The sequence below is a fragment of the Lepidochelys olivacea genome, assembly GCF_965140295.1.
Source record: "Lepidochelys olivacea isolate rLepOli2 genome assembly, chromosome: 11".
Classification (NCBI taxonomy): domain Eukaryota; kingdom Metazoa; phylum Chordata; order Testudines; family Cheloniidae; genus Lepidochelys; species Lepidochelys olivacea.
In genome coordinates this window covers 44,420,911-44,437,813 of record NC_140421.1, presented here as the reverse complement: position 1 = coordinate 44,437,813, position 16,903 = coordinate 44,420,911, and the positions used below count along the sequence as shown (strand labels likewise).

General features: G+C 44.2%; 1 protein-coding gene and 1 long non-coding RNA gene across 3 annotated transcripts in view; one reads left to right on the top strand and one right to left on the bottom strand.

The window, feature by feature from the left end:
* Positions 1 to 8,194: 8,194 nt before the first annotated feature.
* Positions 8,195 to 15,808, bottom strand: LOC311528623. Of its 2 annotated transcripts, none has more exons than XR_014713648.1 (4): positions 15,703 to 15,808; positions 13,788 to 13,933; positions 12,206 to 12,282; positions 8,195 to 8,692 (listed from the first exon to the last, which is right to left on the bottom strand). It is a non-coding gene; the product is annotated as an uncharacterized lncRNA (long non-coding RNA). The 2 variants fall into 2 exon arrangements; XR_014713649.1 differs by having other exon boundaries at positions 13,794 to 13,933.
* Positions 15,009 to 16,903, top strand: part of NFE2L2 (NFE2 like bZIP transcription factor 2) — a 41,836-nt gene continuing 39,941 nt past the window's right edge. Inside the window, exon 1 of the mRNA XM_084643863.1 lies at positions 15,009 to 15,246. Within this exon, the coding sequence (XP_084499989.1) occupies positions 15,214 to 15,246 (33 nt within the window). The 5' untranslated portion in view covers positions 15,009 to 15,213. The remainder of the gene's footprint in view (positions 15,247 to 16,903) is intronic.

Below are 16,903 nucleotides of genomic sequence, written 5' to 3'. Positions count from 1 at the left end.
GGGTTCCCTAACTGTGGTGGGGCGATAGATGGAACGCATATCCCTATCTTGGGACCGGACCACCTTGGCAGCCAGTACGTAAACCACAAGGCGTACTTTTCAGTGGTGCTGAAAGCAATGGTGGGTCACAAGGGATGTTCCACCAACATCAACGTGGGATGGCCAGGAAAGGTGCATGACACTCGTATCTTCAGGAACTCTGGTCTGTTTGAACAGCTGCAGGAAGGAACTTACTTCCCAGACCAGAAAATTACCGTTGGGGATGTTGAAATGCCTTTAGTTATCCTTGGGGACCCAGCCTATCCCTTAATGCCATGGCTCATGAAGCCATACACAGGCACCCTAGACAGTAGTAAGAAACAGTTCAACTATAGGCTGAGCAAGTGCATTTGGACATTTAAAAGCTCGCTGGCACAGTTTACTGACTAGGTTAGACCTCAGCGAAACCAATATTCCCATTGTTATTCCTGGTTGCTGTGTGCTCCACAATATCTGTGAGAGTAAGGGGGAGACATTTATGCCGGGGTGGGAGGTTGAGGCAAATAGCCTGGTGCCCGATTATGCACAGCCAGACACCAGGGTGATTAGAAGAGCACAGCTGGGTGCCCTGCGCATCAGAGAAGCTTTGAAAACCAGTTTCATGACTGGCCAGGCTATGGTGTGACAGTTCTGTTTGTTTCTCCTTGATGAAAACCTGCCTCCTTGGTTGACTCTACTTCCCTGTGAGCCAACCGACCTCCCCCCTTCGATCAACACTTTCAGAGGCAATAAAGTCATTATTGTTTCAAAATCATGCATTCTTTATTAATTCATCACACAAATAGGGGGAAAACTCACAAGGTAGCCCAGGAGGGGTGGGTGAGGAGGGAAGCACCGGGTGAGGTGGTGGATGAGGGGAGGAGGGAAGGTCAAGGCGACACTACAGTTCAAAACTTATTGAATGCCAGCCTTCTGTTGCTTGGGCAGTCCTCTGGGGTGGAGTGGCTGGGTGCCCGTAGCCTCCGCCCCACCCCCACCCCCGGTGTTCTTGGGCATCTGGATGAGGAGGTTATGGAACCTGGGGAGGAGGACAGGCGGGTTATACAGGAGCTGCAGCAACCGTGTGTGCTCCTGCTGCCTTTCCTGAAGCTCCACCAGATGCCTGAGCATGTCAGTTTGCTCCCCCATTAGACTCAGCATTGCATCCTGCCTCTTTTCATCGTGCTCCTCCCTCCTCTCATCACATTCATTTAAGGCTTTCCTGGTATCTGCCATTGTTTGCCTCCACGCATTCTGCGGAGCTCTTTCAGTGCGGAAGGACTGCATGAGCTCTGAGAACATTTAATCACGAGTGCATTTTTTTCGCCTTCTACTCTGTGCTAGCCTCTGGGACGGAGACGATAGGGGGAGCATAGAAACATTTGCAGCTGTGGGAGGAAAAAAAGGGAGAGTAGTATTTAAAAAGATACATTTTAGAGAACAAAGGGAAGACTATTTCACACTGAATCAAGTGATTCACATTACATAGCACATGTGCTTTTGGTACAAGGTCATATTTTACCTCTTTATATTGAGTGCCTGCCAGTTTGGTGTGAGACATCACACACGCTCGGCTGGGCAACAGAATTCAGCTTGCAGGTAGCCATGGTAAGGCAAAGGGTTTTGGCTTCTTCAACCTTCATAACATGTGGGAACGGTTTCAAACAGCAGTGCCCTCCTTTCCCATACCAAGCAAAGCCCGTTGGGTTGGCCATTTAAAAGGAGCGGCTGTGGTTTTAGGGTGAATGTGCAGCACAACTCAACCGCACCGCCCCCATTCTCTGGGATGATTGCTTCACACACACACCACGTGGCTAGTATCACGGATCCCTGTCAGCCAAATGCAAACAGCTCAGCATGAACAGGCCTCCCCGCACAGCGTGGCTAACAGCGGGGATGATTTCTTTTCAGCCAAAGGCAAAGCCCAGCAGGAACGGGCACCTCTGAATGTCCCCTTAAACAAATTTACCATGTTTGAACCAGGTGACCATGAAGGATATCAATGAATTCCTGAGGCTAACACAAAGAGATAAAGAATGGATGTTGCTTGAATGCCACCAAAGTCCAGGCCCATTCGCTGCAATACTTTGTTCTGCAATGATTCCAGACTACTTGCTACTGGCTTGGCATGGTAAAAGTGTCCTACCATGGAGGACGGAATAAGGCTGATCTCCCCAGAAACCTTCTGAAAAGGCTTTTAGAGTACCTCCAGGAGAGCTTCATGGAGATGTCCCTGGAGGATTTCTGCTCCATCCGAAATACGTTAATAGACTTTTCCAGTAGCTATACTGGCCATAAACGCATCCCAAGTCTTCAGGGCAAATTAATCATTAAACATGCTTGCTTTTAAACCCTGTATTATATTTACAAAGGTACACTCACCAGAGGTGCCTTCTCCGGCTTCACGGTCCAGGAGCCCGCCTTGGGAGAGTTGGGATGATGATGATGGCTCCAGGGTGATGAAGAGTTCCTGGCTGCCAGGGATAAGGGATTCTCCGCTTGCCTGCTGTGCACTATCCTCAGCCTCCTCCTCCTCCTCTTCCTCATCCACAAAATCCTCCTCCCTGTTGCGTGAGACTCCCCCTTTGCAGGTGTCCACTGACAGTGGTGCAGTAATGGTAGGGGGGATCCCTAGAATTGCATTCAGCTCATCATAGAAGCAGCATGTATGGGGCTCTGACCTGGAGCAACCATTTGCATCCTTTGTTTTTTGGTAGGCTTGCCTCAGCTCCTTAACTTTCATGTGGCACTGCTGTGTGTCCCTGTTGTAGCCTCTGTCCATCATGCCCTTGGAGATTTTGGTAAATATATTGGCATTTCATCTTTTGGAACGGAGTTCTGCCTGCACGGATTCTTCTCCCCATACAGCAATCAGATCCAATGTCTCCCGTTCGCTCCATGCTGGAGCTTGTTTGCGATTCTGGGACTGCATGGTCACCTGTGCTGATGAGCTCTGCATGGTCACCTGTGCTGATCAGCTCGCCACACTGGCCAAACAGGAAATGAAATTCAAAAGTTCCCGGGGCTTTTCCTGTCTACTTGGCCAGTGCATCTGAGTTGACAGTGCTGTCCAGAGCAGTCACAATGGAGCACTCTGGGATAGCTCCCGGAGGCCAATATCGGGGGAGGAATTGCGTCCACACTACCCCAAATTCGACCCAGCGAGGTCAATTTTAGCACTACTCCCCTCTCCGGGGAGGAGTACAGAAATCGATTTTAAGAGCCCTTTAAGTCGACAAAACAGGCTTGGTTGTGTGGATGGGTGAAGGGTTAAATCGACCTAACACTGCTAAATTCAACCTAAACTCGTAGTGTAGATCAGGCTAAGTTTGCAGAGTAAAAACTGCTATGTTAACTGAAGGAAACAGCTCAGATTTTCAACAGAGATTAGTGATTTTAAGTGTGCACATTAAACTACTTTGAGATACTTATTTGTTTAGTTGCAGGGCCCCCAAATGTGTCTGCTTTCAGCAACCAGCCTGCTACAGGATTGCTTGTTCAATTCACAATATGTTCACTAATGTCCAATTCAGTACAGTACAACATCAGGAAAACAATTACCACTTCACGTTCCCATGAGCCTGCTTTTGTCAGGCAATATATCTTCAACTTCCATCATTGACAGGCAGTTTGTAACCCAAGAAAATACATCATAAGTAGTCACTTTAGTAAACCAGGGCATATTTACTTAGTAAATGTAATATCAGTTTTCAAAAGAAAGCAAAAAGAACAATGCTGACCATTAGGGTCATAAGAAGTCTAACTTCTACACCTGGTAAAATAATACAGCTATCATTGAGAGATAATCACTCAACACTTTGATGGTAGTGGAAGCATGAGCAATAAGCACTATGAATTTATGACGAATAAATCTTGTCACACAAACTTGATTGCTCTTTTTTGACAGATTTATAAACATGATGGATGAAGGGAAGGCTGTAGATGTAATATACTAGGGTTTTGGAAAGGATTCATACTATTTCTTATGAAAACTGGCTTTATAGGAATACTATGACTGCCCCCACTGCAGGGTGTTGCAGTGGTACACCAGTCCCCTAAATGTCTGGCAGTGTGCTCCGTGTCCCAGAGGCAAACGCTGTACGTGCATTAAGCACTAGGCTCTAGCCCGCCGTGGGTCAACATTAACATTGGTCAGAGTCTGGGGAAGTAACAGGATTATTTTACTGGAGTTGACAGAAATAAATGGGCCAATTACTGTAGACACGTTAATCAACCCAGTGGTAGCTAACCCAGTCCTTGGCGCAGCCCAGTAGTGGGGTATAGAAGTAACCAGTGGGTCCTGCAAACAACACATGGAATTGTGTCATGTATCCTACTTCCAAGTATCCTCCTTCTGCTACTAATAGTGCTCTGCCAGCAAACTATTTCGCTGCCTGCAAGCCAGCCTTCCTTACACTGTCAACTCCCAGACTGCTGCTTCTGTTTACACATGGCCTCGCTCTCTCTCTGGCCTTGTCTACACTATGGGGGGTAAGTCGACCTAAATTATGAAACTCCAGCTATGTGAATAACATAGCTGGAGTCAATGTAACTTAGGTCGACTTATTGCAGTATCTACGCGGCACTGGGTCAACGGGAGACACTCTTCCATCAACTAGACTCTTCACTAGATCCACTAAATCGACCGCCAGTGCATCGATCCCCATAAGTGTAGACATGCCCTCTCTCTCTCTGACTGGCCCCTCTGAGCTCAGGAGGCTGTTACTTCCTTTTCCTATACTCTCTACAGGCAGTATATTGAATGGAGTAACATAGTGCCATCTAATGGCTAGATCCCTAGTTCTGCCAGCATGGGGGAGAGATACCCAGTAATGAGCTAGCACTGCAGGTTCATTACAACGCCCTAATATACATTGAAAACTGGCTGAAAGACTGTAAACAAATGCACTGAGTTAGGAGAGGTATTTAATAGGGTACTGCAGGATTTGGTGGCAGGTCTGTTTGTTTGTTTGTTAACATCTTCATCAATAATCTGGAAGGGGGAGTAAATTGCATCAGGTCACTGACCTTTATAGATAACAGTAAATTGCAAAGAGCTGCAAATGATAGTGAGGACAGAGAAATTTTAAATGAGATTTAAAGAGTTTACTAAAATATACAGAAAATAACAAAATGAGAGTTAATATGGAATTATGCAAATTGATAAATCTAAAGACTAATAATCCAAAGCAGTTAGTTAATGCAAGGGAGTAACCTGGAAAGCAGTAATGCCAAAAGAGACCTAGGTGTGAAAGAGACAGCAGGCCAGACATGAGTTTGCAATATGATATGGCTGGGAAAAAAGGCCAGTGCAGTTTAGCTCTGTATATGGAAAGGTATCACAGCATGGAGTAGGAAGGTCAAACTCCTTCTCTTTGTGACCCTGGATTTAAGCATTCAACTGTGGTCACCATATTTTCAGAAGGACATTGACAAATGGAAGGAAATTCAAAGAGCCAAAAAAAAATAATCAGCAGGCTGGATGGATTGATTTATAAGGAAAATGTTAAAAAGTTAAATTCATATAACTACCCATTTTCATATAGACCTTTCCCCTTTCTTAGCCCAGGCTCTGAGAATAAGAGAGTGGGCACCCAAGGGACTTACATTCTGCTCACTGAAAAGGAAGACACCTTTGCTTATTCCTTGTGCCAAAACACAGTCTTTACTCATGCTTATGTTTGAGCAAAATATCCTTGCACTCCTTGCTGAGCAGCACTACACAGGAATTTGCAGGGTCCAAGCCAATAACTGTCTACAGATATTTCATGGGTGTGTAAACCAGGCATCAAGTGGAATTATTTAGGATGGGACTAGGGGATGTAAATTAGAAGTAAACAGTTAAATTAAAAGGAAAATTCAGATTGAATATCAAGAGAAATTTCCTGACAGTGAGATCCTTTATAGGCTGTGGAACAAGGGAAGCAGATAAAACCCCATCACTTTAGACACAGAAAACTAGACTAGACAAAACATTAGGGGAAAAGCACAGACATGGAGATGGCTGGGCCTGGATGACTTAACAGGGATTTTTTTTAATCTCTGACTGATTATTGATACCCCTGTACAGGATACAGAGGTATCAATAATCAGGGGTTGCAATACACTTTAAACATGCTGATCAATGCTTGGGTAGCAGAACAGTTAAAATACATTGGAGGGAGGTGTAATGACCGGGGCCTGGGCACTCAGAACAGAGGGTCAAAACCAAAGCCAGCATCAGGTTCCAAGCCGAAGGTCAGAGCCAGAAGGAGGGGGAGAAGAATCAGGTGCCAAGCCAGGGACAACATCAAGTACTAAGCCGGGGTCAGAGCCAGAGACAAAGTCAGGGGTAAGGTGAAGAAGCAGGGGCCTGGAGGAGGGAAGGACAGCAACGACTGGGAGTAGACAGGAGTATGGAATGAGAGGACAGGAACCAGGAGCAGGCAGGGAAGGAAGTCTCAGGAGTCTGGGAAGCAAGAAGGGTCCATGCTAGCAGTCAGCCAAAGATTCCTCTAGCTGCTCAGACAACTTCCTGTTGTTACTTCCTGGTTTACTTCCTGTAGTACTCCTTAGCCAATTGGGAGTCTGAATGGTTCCCCCAGTCGGGAGCTTTGGAGGCGGGGCCCTCTGAAAGCTAAATGTTACTCAGGTGAGCTGTTGGGTGGCAGTCATGGCCCAAGTGCTACCTGAGGACCTGTGGATCTGGGTTCAAGGCCTGTGAGCCCTCACAGGAGGAGGGATAGACATATGTTGTATTCCCACACCATGAAGACACCAGAAGGAAATTCTCATAAATGAAGAGCTGCTGGTCATGTTAGCAGCCATCCCCCCAGCGCCTCCACCCTCACCAGCAGCCCTGCTGATCAACTTCTCCCCCTCCTGCCCGCTGCAGATCAGCTGTTCCGCAGCATGCAGGACGCGCTGGAAGGGAGGAGGAGAAGCGGGGACGGGGAGAGGGCGGAGAAGAGATGTGGTGGGAATAGGTGGGGCAGGGGGCTTGGAGGAAGGGGTGGACTGTGGGCGGAGCTTGTCAAGCACCCCCCCCCAGGTAGAGAGGAAGTTGGAGCCTATGGCAGCCATATCCTCTTCTTTCTCCCAATAGGTCAAATAAGAAACAGCATGGGTTTTCCTGCTTGTTGTGCAATCTTTTCATGATTTGGGGTGAATATGGGGTAGGGAAGTTTAGGAAGAAGCTAAGGAGGGGTGATGAATATATAGTAGATAATCTGACACACATGCACACATTTATTTAAGCACCTGTGACACCCTCGGATACTTGAATAGGAGAAGTGTTCCAGCACATGCTTTGTCTTGTGTCTGATATCAGCGAATGAAAGGCCACAATTACCTTGACAACAGGACCATACTGTTGCTGCTCCCCCCGCCCTCCCCACACACCATTTGTATGCTCTGTGCAAAGTCCAGGAATAATTGCAGTCTCTGGGCTAATGCAGAAACTAGTCTCTGTCTGAGTCCCTGGGAGCACTCATCACCCCCAAATGGAGTGGGAAGGGCAGACAGAGTTTGGGTCAGGACACCTATACTATAATTGGATTTAAATTCCTAAAGGACAGCAGTGCAACTCAATGCCATATTGAGCATGGAGTTGTGACTACTAGGCATGTGCTAGCCCCCAAACTATTGTATAATATTTTTCCTTACAGATATATAACTCCTTGAGTCATAAGGTGCACTAGTCTAGGAGACATGGCTAAATATTTTAAAGATGTTTCCTATATAGTCAGTAAATTGCAGATTGAGCACCACTGGGGAGGGGGAAGGAGAGGGTTGGTGCAAACAGCCAATAAGCACAGTGGAGAGAGAAAGTGCAGAGAGACTAACATTAATGTGGATTAAGGTATAGTGTAAGTTTAAATAAAGCACAATCGCTATTTCTGAATAACTCTCTATCTAGATACTCTTATTTGAAAATAAGAGTGCCTTGTTCCTGTTTAGCTTAATCCACTTTCAGAGTGGGTTAAACTAAACAGGAACAAGGCATGCTTATTCTGGAATAAGTGTCTAAACGCACAGAGTTATTCAGGATTAGAACTATTCCATGTTTAGACAATCAGGTCATAAATCCTCAAACATACTGATGCTGTCTAATATATGCCCTAGGTCACCTTAAGTAAAACAAGAATTAGGATTCCAGTCAGGTAAAGAGTGCAGATTAGATCATTTATTACCTGCAGATGCCAGGACATTAAAACACTCAAGCATTTCCTCAGAAAGCAGTGAATGAGGCAGTTCCTTAATACAATTACCTCTGTATAATTGGAAACTAAATCAATGATGACTGTATGATTGGAATATTACTTTAAATAATTTCATTTTTATTACACTATTTTGTTGGTACATTCTACCACCAAATAGGTTATTCATTTTCCTGTTGATTTTGATTTGTGTGTGCATATTAAAAAAAAACACAAATTTTCAACCTTTCTAATTTTCTAGAGTACATTGTGCATTGCTGTAATTACTTAATCTGAATTATATTAAAACGAAAGATACTTGCTGCATAACTGTGTGGACAGCAGAGCTCCTTGGCAGCTAAGAGGCAAACAAGAACTTTCTCCCCATCTCTAGACTGCAATCTTATCAGGGGAGCCTTGCTCCTCCTTCCAGAGATGGGGAGGCTGCCAGTGGCCTCCTTCACCTTCTCCTGAAAACAGCAGTTTCAATGTTGTGCCTGGGTAGAAATACAAAAATGTTGAAAGTGAATACAGCAAATTTGACATGACTTGTTTTTTAAACTCAGCATGATTTTGTGCTTTGTGGAAGTCAGGGACAGTTCAATAACAGAGAAACAAACGCCCTTTTACTTATTACAATGTTATCAAGTTAACTCCTTGGCAGCAGGAGCAGAATTTTTCTTGTATAATGTCCACTGCTGGCAAAAACTGCATGGAAAAGGCAGTTTAAAAGAATTACAAGCAAATTCTTTTCAAAACGAAAACTAGTCCATTGAGCAGAAGAGTTTGTTTGTGCCAGGGACAATCACAGCCGATGGATATAGCCATAGCACCAGTCATTTTTCAGTGTGAATAAAGAAAGGGACAGTGCAGTGTTCCTCTTGTGGCTTCTAAAATTCTATCACAAAGCAGCTGAATTGTCCTCACAAATCCTTTTAGTGATTTCAAATATGCTAGCCTCAGGAAAGACAATTCTTGTCTTGAAGGGGTTTTAAAATCTAAGGTTTAAAGTACACAACATTTAAATAAGAAAGAAATCCTTAGGGTCACAAATCCAAAAAATCCCAGTTCTGGTCCCAGGGCTACAAAGTGGGTGGGACCAGCTAGGAAGGGCCTGGGCCCAGGGCCTGTAAAAAATGCATTGTTTCTGACTCTGCTGGGCAGAATTTAAAGCTGCTCTCCCTGATGGAGAATGGCAGCAGCTACATGCTCCTGTGGGAGAGTAGGAATGGCCCACCATCATACTGATAGATGTGAATAAAGTCCTACCTCTTTTCTGTTATAAAATTAGTGCCATCATGGTGCCACACTTTGTAAGAAATCCTGTCCTGTGCTAACAAACTAGGAGAAAGAGAGATCACATGGATATGCTTGCTCTCCCATTAATAGCAGAATACAGTCTTTCTCAAGAGGTTAAGAAAAGGAAGTACCTATTGCATCTTGGCCTCATGAGGGCATGGTCTGTCAGCTATGGAGCACATCAAGCTACACTGTGGTCAGCAGCTCATTTGCCACATCTGTGTGATCCTGCCTTGACACAGCAAGGTGGCTTTTGTATCATATATGTGGTTGGCCTCACTCTCCCAACCTCCTGTCTTGTCCAGATCCCTCAATTAAAGATAGAACTTTGCCTCATAGTGGAGTTTATATAAATCTTTTTACATTGAACCCCTTTCTCCCCACCAATATTTTCCCAGTGGTGTTATGGTGATCAATTTGAAAGTTAAGAGTTGTTAAAAATACAACATCAGTAAGCATTTCCAACACAAAATCACAGATCTCAAATTAACCAAGGGCAAAAGTGCTCAGTCAGTTCTCAAGCAAGACTCTCATTAACTTCAATTAGAGTTTTACCCCAGTAAGGATTTCAGAATCTATCTCAAGCATCTTTCAGTAGCTTGAAATAATTTTAAGCAAAGTTAATTTCTTCTATTTTTTTTATTTGAAAATATACAAACTTGCAAGTCTTTTTTAGTTGTATGTTTTAAGCAGTAGGTGGCACTGGTGGTTTCTACCTTCACAATAATATTGTTTCTATATTGTAATAATTGTGAATGGTTACACAGGCTCTTTAGAAAACAGAGTTTCTCCAAAGCCCTCTTATGCTAAAACTTTAACCCAGAAATATCCCAAAACAAATGTTTTATAATTGCTAATCTTGTCTTTAAAAAATCAGAGACATTATCTGCAAACACATTCCAATCAACAGAATAAAGTATTTTATTTAAAACAATGCTGCTCAAATTGAAAAAAAAATATCATTTTTTTTAATTGAAACTCTACATGGTTGGGAAAGATTTAATGCCAGAACAAAAATATAGAGAATGACTAAAAGGAGACAATGGAGAAAATGTAATTTTTTAATATATTATGTATTTTTTATAAATACTTGATAAAAAAAAACCCTGCATAAGCTATCATACATTTAGTGAGCCTGAGTCTTCCGTAGGGCATCAACTTACATGGCCCTTGTGCACATGCTTGTTAGTACACAAACACATCTGCTGCAAATTTTCTAGCAGTAACATCTATTTACTGATCTGCGTTTTTAGAAGCTCATCACTGAGGTATAAGAACTAGGTGTACAGCTCAAAAATGAATATCAGCATGTGTAGGTATTGGAATTTATACATGCAGATTGTATTAGCTACATGCATAGCTATGCATCGAAATGTGAGGGGTGGAAAAGTGCATGTACATTCATGTGCATCAACAAAATTTAATATCTAGAAGTGGAGGCCAAAAGTCTTATATTCAGGCCCTGTATGTATCTGCTTCTATAGAGATATGTTATTTTATCACAAAAAAGGCTGAATGCTCCTCAAGGATTCTTTCTGGGATTGAAGAAGTATTGGGTAGAAACACTTTCTTTAAAAAGTTTTAATTTGAAGAACAGAAAAATGCTAAGGGTTAAGTAACAAGCAAATCAGTAGAACTTCATGTCAAAATGCCTCAGACTATTTAGTCTAATCAAATGAAAATAACAGCAATAATTTTAATAAAGTTACAGCTCACATTTCATACAGCTTCTTTCACTGAGAAAGATCCTAATATACTTTCCCATGGTATAGGGAGAATAGTGTAGTGTGATATGACAGTTAAATTAAAATGAGATTGGGATGGTTGCATTACTTGTAAGTGGTGAAGGCCAAAGGGTTCCTGCGCTGAGGGTGTGAAGACAAGGAGAGGAAGAAAAAATAAATTAACAAGGAACACAAACTAAAATATATATTCAATGCTCCTTTATCTGGCCTGGCCAGAAAGTATGCTTCCCCTTTTATCCTCCCCACACTCGCCAAGCAAACTGTTTGCCATGGTATTTCTATACTGTGATACAATATATATACTCACTCTAATGGCTCATATTTGCTTCTTTTCACTATTTGTACAACTTTCCATTCGATGGATCATATGGAAAGGACATCTATGCAATTTTTCATGCACAGACACTTTGTATTATTTGTTTTGTGCTAATGTTCCGTGTCTTCCTAGTGCTGTTCTTTTATGATACTGAAAAACTCAATAAATGGTATTCAATAAAACTATCATGTTCAAGGAGACAGTCTGGAACTGGGAGCACTTGGAATCAAAAGGTTTTTTAACTACTGACAGGCCTTTTCCCTTTTTAAAGCTCTGTTTCTCCAGGGTTTCCAACATTCAATCTGGTTTTAGCAGCCAGTGGGGTCATTCTTGGATCAGAGCAAACTGGAATTGACCAGTGAAAGAAAAAAAAGTGACATAACTTTTTTGCTCCTGGTCCTCCATCACAATTGCTGTGGTGCTGTCATGCAATATTTCTCCTTGAAATCAAGGACATAGCATAACCAGAATGCTTTGTGTATTCTGCTCGAAAGCTTGTCTTTCTCACCACATACAGTTGGTCCAATAAAAGGTATTACCTCACATACACTGTCTCTCTAATACCCTGGCACTGACACGGCTACCATAACACTGCATAGACATACCCAGTACATTCAGTGATAGAACGTATGTATTCTCCTTATACATACCGAATATGTCCAGTGACACTGCAGCATGTTCTACCTGAATTACAAGAGCAGAGCAGGTGTATTCTAGATAAAGGTACCTGGTATATTTAACAAAGGAGAGTCATGTAATTAAGGCATTCTGATTATAGTTTGCATTCTTCAATTGGATGTATAAGATGTATATAACTACACTGAAGGCTTTCTATTTTTGTAATAAACATATATCAGAGACATGCTAGTGAAAGAAACAAGGGAAATATGAAATTCTATTTTCTGGAGTGATTACAGTGACAAATGTGTGATGATGATTGATGATAATGACAGGAGTGGTGTAAATATACCAAGTACTATAATATTAAAGAGACATAAGATCAAATTCCTGCAGTTTATATAAGCCTCATATTAAACAATGGGAATATTCAGGTTTGTGGTGAGAAACTTTAAACTTTCCACTGGTGTGGCTCACCCTGGTTTTTCAAACCAGGGAAGCTGCATCAGCATACTGGGACAGCACATCTGTGTTAGACATTTGCACAGCTGCAAATCCTCCAGTTAGAAGAAGACCTTAGTTAATGCTTGTAAAGTACTTTGCAGACGAAATTAACTATATAAATGCTATATATAATTCACGTAGAATCTTATTTTAAAATATAAAATAGGATATTTTCAGCTGTTCCAGATTTAAATGACAAACAGGAAATTCAATCTCTTTTCTCTGTCCATGGTTTCAAATCTATAAACCTGACACTATGTACATTTGTTTGTATATTTTGTCCCAAAAGAGCAACATCCTTTATTAGACATGAGAGTATTAAATAACACAGTGACCTATATCACTTAGAACAGGTATATGCACAGTAGTGAAGCCACATTTTCAGCAGTGGCAGAGCAAGGATGGGTGATGGGTCATTAGTGGTGCCACCTTCAATTATATTTACTGGCTTTAAAAGGAACCACACATACACCTAAAGGCTGCCATTAGCTCCACCACCGTGTACGCATTATGGATACTGATCTTGACCTGTTATAACTTTATAACAAATAACAACATCTTGCTTTCTTATAGTGACTTTCACCCCCAAAAGATCACAAATTTAACAAGATTTACTTTCACCCACTACTGAAATGCACAAACTTCTAGTGATACATATCAGCTGTTTAACAAAATACAGCAACATTTGAGGTCAAGAAGTGAAGAATACTGTCTCAGATTTAAATTTCAGGGGGAATTAAAGCAGGAAGAATGTAATTACCTTAGTTGGAAATTAGCCAGTGCACCAGGATTAATGCTTCTATTCTTCTGAAAAGTGCTGTGGGATCTTTAATTATCAAAAGTGGTCAGGACCCCATTTGAAAGATGGCACCTGTGCCAAAACAGCTTCCGGTGCTGGGGCACTGCTTTAGGACTAGTAACAGTGCTACCTACTAAATCTACAAATACTTTCAGAACTCTGGGGTTTCTCCTAGAGGCCTCTCTTCCAAGAACTGAACGTGCATAAATTGTGAGACCTGGTCGTACAACTGCAGGGCCAGCATAACAGAACATCTCCCAGGGTAATGTCCTCAAACCCAAAGCTATGGATTTAACTCAGACTGAGTTTACCTTTACCTTCCAATACCTTCTGTGAAAACAGGCAGCAAAATTGCACCATGCACACTTCTTCATGGATGTAGATCCATATATGCCTTGATGTACAGCTTCATATTGCAAGCTACAGCACTGTTCCACAGCTAAACAGCACAGGATTTCTAGGAGTAGGAATAAAATAACGTTGTAAAGTAATAATCCTTTGGTGGGTTGCAAGGAACTAAGCAAAGTTACTTAGAGCTGTGGGGAAGGATCTAGGAGAGTAATTCGGAGCACTCCTCTCCTATGAGTGTCTCAGGAGTTCCCACGATGGTTATAAGTTTATATTAAGAGTTTTGAGAAATGTGTTGGAATTTCTATAGATCCCTGTTCTCCTATTATCATGCCTGGTGCTTCCATGGCAGCTGCCATATTAGTTAACAACTGTGGGGTGAGATCTGGTGGGAGTGACAGATTCCTTTTCCTCTCCAATTCTATTAGATACTCCTGTGAGGGTTGCTAAATTAGCTCAGAGATGTGGGGACGGATCTGATGGGACATGGAAGGATCTAGTGGGGTGTGATGGTGAAGAGATCTGGTGGGAATGGTGGGGAAGGACCTAGTATGATCTGTTAAGGAGCTGATCAGTTGGGGTGTGGCAGGATCAGTTGGGAAGGTATCCAGTGAATCTGCTGGGTTGTGATATATTGGGATTGGGGAAATGGATTTGGTACATTGGAATCTGCTGAGATTAGGCAGGCAAGGATCTGTCCGATCTGGTGGAAATGGGATGAGTTAAGGTAAACTGGGAAAGGTTTGATAAATTGTGGCAGGATCTGGTGGGGATAGGTTTATAAAGGACCTGGATGGGGAAGCAATGTGGTAGACATGGAGAGGGACCTGGTGAGTTGGAATAGGTTGAGGAGAGATATGTAGGAATGGGGAGGGATCTGGGAATCACTTGATGTTTGTGTCAGGGATGGGATCTGATGGGGGTGGGTGGTTCTGGGGAGAGATGTGAGAGGATGGGGGCCAGGTGTGTGTGTGTGTGTGGCAGTGATGGGAGGAGAGAGGAGGGGCCCGGACGCGCTGCTTTGTAGCAGGGCTCTGGGGGGACAGGCAGGTTTAGGGCAGGGAGGGACTCGGATGGGGTCAGGGTGGTTTGTGACAGGACAGGGATGTGAGGATGGGCGGGGCGGGGCGCGGCCGGGCCGAGTCAGCATGGCCTGCCACCCCCGCGCTGCTCCGTGTGGCCGCTGTTGCCAGGATAAGGGCCGCCTCTCCGGCTCCCGCGCCCGTGAGTGGCTGGGGTGAAGGCGGGGCGGAACGGGAGGCGGCTCGCTGTCCCAGCCGCCCGCGTCCGGGGCCGCTCGCTTCACTCCCCCCAGCAGCGTCGGAGCGAGCAGCGGGACGGTGAGCGAGGGTCGCCGCGCCGGGGGTGGCTGTGCCCGCTGCCGCCAGCATGATGGAGCTCGAGGTGCCGCCCGCCCCGCAGGTGAGAGCCGGGGTCTGGACCCCGGGCCCCTCTGCCGGGAAGGAAATGCTCCCGGGCCGGAGCCCGGGGTGCCGCTGGCGCGTGCCGCCCCCAACGCAGCCCCCGCTGCCCTGAACTGGGGGGCGGTCCCGGCCGGGTGGTGACACGCCGGGTCACGGGGGGCTGCTGGATGTCAGGCGAAGGGGGGTGGTGTAAGAGCGGCGTCCCCGCCCCTGCACACAGGGCCTGTCCGGTTTCCCCCGGCTCCGGGAACGTGATGAGTCACTGGGGCCGGCTAGGGGGCAGGCTGGTGCCCGCTGGGTCCTGGGCAAGGCGGGCGGGCAGAGCACGGTACCTTCTGGGCCAAGGGAGCAGCCTGGCACGGAGTCCCCTGTGCTCCTGGGAAACTGGCGCGTCAGAGCGGTGGGTGCCCAAAACTAGCAGCTGCTTCTTATCTTGTGAGAGCTTAGGACTTACCCTTTTGTGACTCAGTTTCCCCATCTGCACCATGTTTCCCCTTGGAAGAGGCCTGAAATGTGGGTCAGGCAACGCCAGTAACAGCCACCTGTGGTGCCAACAAATCTTATACAGGGGCCGTCCCTCAGTGCAAGGAGCTGTGGGAGGGTCAAGAGTGGACCCTCCGCACCCTCCCACTTCTAGTCAGCCTCACCTCCCAGAGATGTAGATCAGGAAATCAAGAGCATCTGAAAAATCTATTCACTGAGGAAGCTAGGGTGAGATCAAAATGCCCTGTGAGTGAAAATAGGTTGCAAAGCTTTCAGTTTTAGCTGTAAGGGATAGAAGCCATAGCAAGCATTATTTTCAAAGAAAGTCTCTTTACCCGCAACAGATTTAACTAAATCTAAAAGATTATTTCTTTTACTATGTCCCCACTTCCCCCAGCATGCACTGTAACAGCTGACTCCTTTCCAAATTTTACTACAGCCTTGAAAATCTTAACTACATCACTTTAGTACCTGGTAACATTCAGGATAGCTAGTATGGGTAAGAGAGATTGCAATGCTGATTCTGGGCAGTGGCCTTCTGAGATGCTGGAACTGGCTTGAAGTCGTTTCCATCATATACAGGGTTTACAGTTTGGTTCAATAGCTCTCAACATCTCCATTACACAAATTGTTCTGGCACCCTGGTGGCCCTCAAGACTCCATGGATCTGTGTGATATTTAGTCTGCATAAAATATAAAACATATGTCACTGCACTTGAATTTTGAAGGCCCTGCATCTCTTATTCCTTATTTAGGTGAATTATCTTAGTGTGGGTGGCTTTTGGCTTTAGTTGAAAGTTGATTGTCGTCTGTCACAATTTCCCTAAATGGGCCCTTAGCGTGCGATCTTTAGTGCGCTGAGCCAGGAACAAGTTGGAGCTGTTGCACAATCATTTAGTTCCCCAGGGCTGTTATGTTTTTGGAACTAGCCTTTCAAGTGCAGCTTCAAAATGTGTAAACCAGCATATATAGTTCTGTGTTGCCTTAGCTAATTTAAAGGGTGGTGGGTATAATCTCTGTTGTGTTATCTGAATATGAGTTTTAAATATTAAAAATTGTCTTTCAACTATTTTATGCTAGCTTCTTTATCTGATGTTTGTGCATAAAATAAATGTAGAGTTGAGTAGTTTCACTCCATAACAAGTTTCTTCAGGGGCATAAAATGACATTCT